This window comes from Pteropus alecto, unplaced genomic scaffold, assembly GCF_000325575.1.
Source record: "Pteropus alecto unplaced genomic scaffold, ASM32557v1 scaffold25, whole genome shotgun sequence".
In the NCBI taxonomy this organism is placed as follows: Eukaryota; Metazoa; Chordata; class Mammalia; order Chiroptera; family Pteropodidae; genus Pteropus; species Pteropus alecto.
Window position 1 is genome coordinate 4,818,480 of NW_006441955.1, and position 8,882 is coordinate 4,827,361.

An 8,882-nucleotide genomic window follows, 5' to 3' on the forward strand; every position below is an offset into this window, starting at 1 on the left:
CTCAGGAGCCCTGAGCTCTCCACCTCCCACTGTGATGGTACCTGTGGGAGTTTTAAAGCACCCTGGAGCAGAAGGTAGGGGATCATGTGCTATTCTCTCTTTTTCCTCACCAAGTTCCTCTGAAAAGGTGCTGATGTTATTTTACAGCACAAGTCTTTAAAACACGGCAGTTAAGTCCCTTTGGATGGTTATTAAAGTGGAAGAACAAGGTGAGAAATGTGTTGAGACTATTTCTGGGCCAGTAAAGAATAATACTGTGTTGCCTGATATTTTGGAGGCACTTCTAAAAATATCCCAGTATTCTCTCCAATTTAAGAATGGAGTAGCTACACTGCTTATACTTGAAAAGAAATGCAAATTTGAAGTCTGCCTGTAAAATTCTAACCTCATGCTTACCTGTTCTTTGTAGGAGTTCAGAAAGTGATGAAAATGAAAGTTCTTCCTTCTGACCAGTCCATTGCTTTTTGGAATATACATTGCCATTTTCTCTTTGTATTTTTAATCTATCAATGTGAAAATATCGTGTTAGGTACATAGACCTTTATAAAATCCAGAACTTTAATTCTGATTATATCATATACTAGGTAGAAAACTATAAGCTGAACTTATTTTGTCTTTGTGGTATGTCAGATGAAAGGCACTTTGTAAATTCAGGGGATTTTCAATATTGAAAATAAGTTACGTATTTCCCTAACATGATCTTGTTAGGAAGTTTTCCTTGATAATTAAATTCAGTCTTCTTTCATTAATTTTGTATCTTTTTGTCTAGTAATATTCCCTTCCCCTTGCTAAATAGACCTCCTCCCTTTTTGAAGATCAGAGACTTCTGTTGATACAGTCATATTCTTTCCCATTTTCCCCTGTCTTCAGATCATCCCTTAGTCATGGTACCTTGTGTTTTTATGAGTTTAGGCTTTCTTTCTTAAAATCTTTATTCTCTTTACTTCATTTGTCGTTTTTTGTTGTTCTTCCCTAGAATCTCTTTGTTTTGGTTGTTTGAATTAATTTCCAAAACTGGATTTAAAGAACTTATTTTATCAGACTCAGTTTTCCAGCTTTCCCCTGTCCTTTTACTAAAATGCCAACTACTTTTGCACTGCCAGATCAGTCTTTTTCTTCTTCAGTTACACGTTAGCCAAAGATCTGGTCATTTTGCTTCCTGATTCTTACATATCTGTACCAACGCTTCTTTTATTAATTAATAATTCTTCAGCATTCTTCAAGGCAACTTTTGCCCTCTAAAAACACCTTAGAACTTTTCCAGATGTTTAATTTCTGTAGAAACCTCATACTTCCAGGAGATATGGATGTCTACTGCTAGATATTTTTTCCCCTACTATTAATTTATTTCCTAGATACTTAAAACACCTTCCTTAGTTTCTCTATTGGTGATGTGGGACAGAGTATGCAACATAGTTATAGGTGTATTTAAGAATTCTTAATATTTTAAACCAAAGTGTTTTAAATCTTTACATTTAAATTATAGAAGTATATTCAAATATGTATTTTTACAGTTCTCTGTAAGATGCTAGTGATTTTTTTTTTCCTATGTCTGGAATTGGTGACCTTCTCTTCTGTGATGTTAAAGTCTTACCGATGTCACATAGAAGCCTGTTTTATTTTTCTGGCTCCTCAAGTGGCTCAGCCCAGAGAGCAGAGGCGAGTTTGGTTTGCTGATGGGATCTTGCCTAATGGAGAAGTTGCTGATGCAGCCAAATTAACAATGAATGGAACTTCCTCTGCAGGAACCCTGGCTGTGTCACATGACCCAGTCAAGCCAGTGACTACCAGTCCTCTACCAGCAGAGGTAAGAAAACAAAATGGCAACTAAAAGTAAGTACTTATTTACTCAGCATTGTGCTGCCTCTGTCTTGCCTCATTCTAAATTGAGTGACCTTTCTATGGAACCTTGTAAGTTTCAGATACAGTTTAGTGCATGTGTGTGTGTGTGCGCGTGCGCGTGTGTATGCATGTGTGTGTATTAAGGAGTAAAGTAAATGTGGCAATATTGGTTGTTCTTGTTTGCTCTGTATTTGGAAGTTTTTTCAGGAGAGATTCTTATGAAGGTTGTTCTCAGGTAAGCTCAGGCTACTGCTGTATAGCTAGAGGTCATGCTAGAGGGAATCTTGGCCCCTTGATACATTGGTTTTCAAATCATGTTCCCCAGGTTCTGTGGTAGCCTCTCAGGAGTGCAGTAGGGAGGAAGGACCAGGCAATTTAAGGATCCCAAAGTTTAAAAATTAGTCAAAAACCACTGACTTAGTGGTTGGAAAACTCATTTACCTAAGGAAGCTAACTCATTACTGTGCTGTCACCTCTGCCATGTCTCTATAGGTTATACTAGTCACAGTTTTGGGACTAATGGTATTTTCTTTCCTTGGGTGCTTAATTTTCAGAAGGGGATAAATACCAGATACTTTTTTTGTAGTCAATGAGAAAACAGTCACTTAGAGCCCACATTAGAAAGTATATACATAGGATCCTTTTATACAGTGGGACGCTTTTTATTGCTGATTGACCCCTTGAATTTGGTGGTCAAGTCTATAATAAGGCCATTCATTTCAACTAACATGTGTTCATCTTTTTTTTTAAATAAGAGGATCAAAGTTTGGATAGAATTTTTGCTCTTGAAGTTTTCATAGAATTGTTAGTTACTATTTATATTTTATGTTCATTACATTTTTTCAAAAATTTTTATAATTTGTGGATTTGGTTGTAATTGAAATTGCATGTTATTAAGATTAGATTTATTGGCATATAGAGCTAAATTTCATATTTGGTGAAGGAACATTAAATCATGTCACATCTGTTGTCAAATATTTCTGAGTGTTTTTTTGTTGTTTTTTTTTTTTTCAATTTTTCTGTGGCCGCAGAAGGCAGCAGCTAGTACTTTCTTATTCTTTGTGTCTGCATAATGACTTTGTCAGGAGAGTTGCTTTGTTTTCTGTCAGTTTATTTGGAAAAATTCAAACTCACAGAAAAGGTGCAAAAATAGTTTAGTGAACATCCATATATTCTTTACCTTTATTTACCAATAGTTCCCATTTTGCCACATTTACTTTACCCTTAAACACACACACACACTTTCTTTTTGATGAACCATTTGAGGATTAGCTGTACTTAATCACTTAATACTTCAGCTTGTCTCCCCTAAGAACAAGTCATTTTCTTACATGAACACAATACAATTATCATATGAGAAAAAAATTTAACATACACTCTGTTATCTAATATATAGTCCACATTCACATTTCCCAAATTGTCCCAATAATGTTCTTTGTATCTTTCATTTATACTCATGTGCACATATATGAAAAAATTTTTATTAAAATATGTTTTAAAAAATTAGGATCTTGTCAAAGATCACAATTGCATTTAATTGTCATGTTTCTTTGTTTTTTTTTTTTTTTTTAAATCTAGAACAGTTATCTCACTTTTTAAAATTTGTCTTTCATATTACTATGTTTAAGTAGACCAGTGCAGTTCAAACCGGCATTGTTCAAAAGTCAACTGTGTTCTCAGTCCATGGTTGGGAATCCACATATATGGAAGGCTGACTTGAGTTATTTGTGAATTTTTAACTGCACAGGTTGTGGGTGCCCCTACTCTCTGTGTTGGTCAAAGGTCAACTGTACTGATATTTTTGGAAGTATCTAGGCCATGTTTTGGATAAAGTCCTTAATTTGTATTTGTTTAATTTTTTTCTCATGATTAATTTCAGACTAAACAATTTTGGCAAGAATAATAATATTACATAATTGATGGTCATTTCTTAGAACATGTCAAGAAGTATCAGTTTGATAGTTGATTAAATTAATGTCTCCTGTGTTTCTCCACTGCAAAAGTACCTTTTCTTCTTTGCAATTAATAAGTAATATGAGGGGTGATACTTTGAGACTGTGAGTGTCCTGTTCTCCAGCAATCTTTCCGCCAATGGTTTTACTGTCCTTTGACAATTCTTGCCTGAATCAGTTACAACTATGATGTTTATACAATGACTATTACTTTCTTCCTATTAAATTTCTTTTACATCTTTTAAATTGTATGATAGGATCTTAAAACATAAATTTTTTTTGTTTCTAATAATTTTTTGGTACTTTAAGGATTTTTCTCTATATAGAATCATGTCATCTGCAAATGGTGATAGATTTACTTCTTCCTTCCCAATTTGGATGCCTTTTATTTCTTTTTCTTGCCTAATTGGTCTGGCAAATATAAATTTTTTGGAATGAATGAATGTTAAAGGGAAACAAGGTTCGGCTCAGTTTAAGAGAAACTAAACCAAGTTAGTTATTTTATTTCTGTGCTCTCACATTGTTTAATACTCTATTTTAATATTTATGTGGTAAAATGAGGGAAAACAAATTCTTTAAGGCCAGACTGGAATATAGTTTTCTCATCGTTATGGCCCAGTAGAATACCTGGCAGTTAATAGGCGCTTAGTAAATGAAATAAATTCCTTTTCACAGATGGCATTTAAGTAGAGGCCAAATGACAACTTCTTATAATATTAAACGGTAGATTTATGCATTATTAAATAGCAAGTTGGAATGGATTATTGTATTTCCTGTACTGGGCCTTCAAAAACAGTTAATGATGGTTTGCCAATAAAATTTTCCAAATTTCTTCTTATGATGATGTTCTAAGAACATTGTAAAACTTTAGCAAAAACCCACTAAATTACACCTAGTATAGACAAAAGTATGGGAAGTTGTGGTATTTTTAAAAATAGTTTTAATCTTTATTAAAGTATAGCAAAGTGCTTTAGGAGAGTTAACCTTTAGGAAACAACTTGATATATATATGTATACACACACACACATATGAGTATATATATATGTACATGCATATGTATACTATACATGCATATGTATACATACATATACACATACACACACACCCCATGTAGCTACCACTCTGGTAAAGATATAGAACATTTCCATCATTCCTCTAGAAGATTCCCTCATGCCCTTTTTTCTGTCAATACCCCTTTAATTTAATTTTTTTAATATCTTTTCCCCAAGGTAATCATTATTTTGACTTGTGTCACCATACATTAGTTTTACCAGTTCTTGAATTTCATGTGAATGAAAACATATAATATATAATGTTGCATCTGGCTTCTTAAACTGATGTTTATGAGATTTATCCATATTGTGTGTATCAAAATATTTTTTTAATATTAAGTAGCATTCTACCATATGGATATATCACAATTTATCTATTTTTCTGTTAATGGACATTCAGATTATTTCCAGTCTTTGGGGCTATTATGAATTGAATAAAGTTGCTATAAACATTCTTGTACATGTAAAAAAGTTTTTAAAAAAGCATTTAAAAACTTTTTAAAGCTTTTTTTCTTTCTTACGTGATAGAGATATGGAGAGCAGTGCATCATTTTAATAGATCTTTGAGTATAATCTATTAAGTCGTTAATTAATTGGATTTAACCCCACCCAAAATGTGTTTCACAGTATTATACTTTATTAAGTGTATCTGATATCATATTAATGCAAAGAAGAATGAACTTGAAGTTTTATTTCATTGCATAGTAAATGAAAACATTGACCTATTTTAATCTCTGTATTTTATCCAAGTTAATTTTTTTCTCTTTTTGTAATGTGGTAAAATATACACAACGTAAAATTTGCCATCTTAACCATTTTTAAGTGCACATCCATGGCATTAAATACGTTCATATTGTACAACCATCACCACTGTTCTCAAAGTTAATATGGAAAAGCAGTGTAAATAAGACTTTAAGTACACCCAAACATATTAAAGGTTCAGAAATTATGAGATAATATTGAAATTTTGTTTCTGTTGTCATTGCAATTTCAAAAAATATTTTCCTTCTATGGCAAAAGAAACCTGGGTAAAGGAAGTTTTACCTCTTTGAACTACAAGTCCTCTTCTCTCATTACTATGATTTGATAATGCCAAAAGAAGAACCTGTACAATTGGAAACAGTTTCATAGTATAAAGCCCAGTCCTTTGGGAAACCACAGTTTAATGAGTATCTTTTTAAATAATTTTTTTACTTTTCAGTTATATTTGGCACACTATATTATATTGGTTTTAGGTGTACCACATGGTGATTAGACATTTATATAATTTCCAAAGTGATCACCCCTATAAATCTACTGTATATCTGCCACCATACAGTTATTGCAATATTATTGACTATATTCCTCATGCTCTACTTTATATCCCCATGACTATTGTAACTACTAATTTGTACTTCTTAATTCCTTCCCCTTTTTCATTCACCCCCGCAACCTCCCTCCCATCTGGCAACCATCAAAATGTTCTTGATATCCATGAGTCTTTTTCTGTTTTGTTTATTGTGTTCTTTAGACTCCGCATGTAAGTGAAACCATATGGCATTTGTCTTTCTCTAACTTCACTCAGCACAATACCCTCTAAGTTCATCCATGTTGTTGCAGATGGCAGGTTAATGAGTATCTTGTGCTGTCTTTCAAAAGTATGAATTTCAAGTTTTCACTTAAATTCCCATTTACATTTTTGACTGTATTCTGCCAAGGTCTTGAACTCTCTATAATGTTCACTTTGTTTTTCCTAGACGGATATTTCTCTATTCTCTGGAAGTATAACTCAGGTTGGAAGTCCTGTTGGCAGTGCAATGAACCTTATTCCTGAAGATGGCCTTCCTCCCATTCTCATCTCTACTGGTGTAAAAGGAGGTTTGTGGAGTTATATATTTAAACATGGAGATTTATATATGACAGATACTGCCTTCTAATTAAGGGAAGGAGATAGAATTTGAGAAGTAACCACTCTTCAACAAAAAAAGCAACTACTCAGTGCCATGAAAATAATTGTTGCTGTTACTGGTTGTTTTAGAGTAGATATTTATGCTTTTGTATTATAATGTTACTTCATTCATTGGAAGGATATGATATTTTTAATTGTAATATAAATGTAGTTCATTGGCAGTTTTTTCTCTATATTTTAAGCACATAATACTCTGAAGAGTTTCTTGTTCTAGGATCGGCCCATCTAATACAGTCAGTACATTAATTTAACTTTTTGTATTGAAGTATAATATACATTCAGAAATGTACATATAAGTAGAGGGTACTGAACTTAAATAGCAATTTTACTGTAAAAAATATTTTTAGTGATTCCTGGTAATAAGTAAAATTATTACCCAGTTGAAAGAATGCTTATCTTTATATGAAAGTTTCTTGTTCATATGTCTAGATCAAATCAGTACATTTTAAAGAGATAGTTTATCAACAATCTCTTCTCAGTTTTTTCCTAGTCTTTTACTTGGTCTTCCTGCCTTTGGTCTTTCTCTCCTTTATGTTATCTCCCACATTGTTGCCAGTTATCTTTTTAAGTATAGATATCGTATATTCCTGCTACTTAGAAACATTCAATGGAGTCCCAGTGCCTTCAGTATAAATTACTTACCTTAGCATAGAATGTTCCTTATAATTTTATCTCTTCTTACCTTTCTATTTCCAGCCAACACTCCAGTACTTTACATGCATACTACCGTTTATTTACTACTTTTTAACACTCACTTTTCATACTTTCATGTTTTTTCTTCTGCCATGGAAAAGTGACAAGAGAATGAACTTCAGAGCTGGACAAAACTGAGTTTTAATCCTGTACCATTACATTTTAGTTGTGTGATCCAGTGGGCAAATCATTTATCCTCTCTGAATCTTTTAACTAGTCTTTGAGAAAAAATTAGGTAACTACACCTACTTAAGAGATATGAATAATAAATCAATTTCATACCTGAAAGTATATAGCAAGAAAGTTGTCTGGTACAAAGCAGGCATGTAATTAATATTTTCCTGTTCTTCCTTCCATTCCTGTGTCTAGAATACTATATCTTCTATACTCCAGACTCCTCGAAGAATCTCTCAATCTTTCAAAAAACAGATTAATGGAAAACTGTTCTCTGAATGAATCCTTACCTAAGCTGCCTCTCTGGTAGTGTTTTGCATCCTCATCTCTGTTCTAATAGATATTCTTATAGACTGTTACTACATTAACATTTTTCTCATTGTAATTTAGATATTTTATAGCTCTGATTCTTTCACTTAGATCATGAATTCCTTCAGTCTTAATTCATGTGTGTGTCTTCTGCTGCTAGCGTGGTGCTGGGCCTATAGTAGGCTCTCAGCAGTGTTGGCTGGAAGTATTGCACTATCAAATCCAGCTGTGTTCCAGATAGGTAAACAACTTTCACGTAAAGGTAAATCATTCTCACTACAGAAAAGTTGGAGAGAAAATACCTACAATACTATAGAAAAATCTTAACAGCAATTGCTTTCTTTCGGAGATGACATTGAGAATACCAGAAGTTTCAGGTATAATGTAACACATGGAGATTTATTTTTATGAGTTTTAAGCATTCTTATTTTTTAATGCTGTTTTTTTATACTATATATACATAATTTTTTTTTAACATTTTCTTTTTTATTTTCCCCCTCCCTTCTGGTAACCACTACTCCATTGTCTGTGTCCATGAGTCTCTGTTTGTTCTGTTCATTTTTTGCTTTTAGGTTTATATCCCACATATGTGATATCATGTGATTTTCAACCTTTTCTGTCTGGCTTATTTCGCTTAGAATGATACAAGTCTTGAACGTCGGACTTCATCATTTCCTCTTTGAGATCTCTCTGCAGGAACAATGGAATAAGGGAGACCATAGAGGAGTAGTAAGGATGATACTCAGGGAGTCTGGAGAACTGGAATCCAGTCTCTACTCTGGCCCTAATTACTTCATTCAATATCTGTAAGAAACTTTTAGAGTCTCCTGGTTAAGTCCACATAGATTTACTGGTAGGGGAATAATAAGAAATGATTTAACGCTTACATGGAAAATGATGTTAAAGTCTTT

The 8,882-nt window shown here is 33.0% G+C and overlaps 1 protein-coding gene across 1 annotated transcript in view; it reads left to right on the plus strand.

Moving 5' to 3' along the window:
- The window catches only part of ZFYVE9 (zinc finger FYVE-type containing 9), a 124,585-nt gene that overhangs the window by 69,687 nt on the left and 46,016 nt on the right, over positions 1-8,882 (plus strand). Inside the window, 3 exon segments of the mRNA XM_025052057.1 lie at positions 1-74; positions 1,638-1,807; positions 6,584-6,704. The exon segment at positions 1-74 is cut by the window's left edge and continues 28 nt beyond it. Of these exon segments, the coding sequence (XP_024907825.1) occupies positions 1-74; positions 1,638-1,807; positions 6,584-6,704 (365 nt within the window).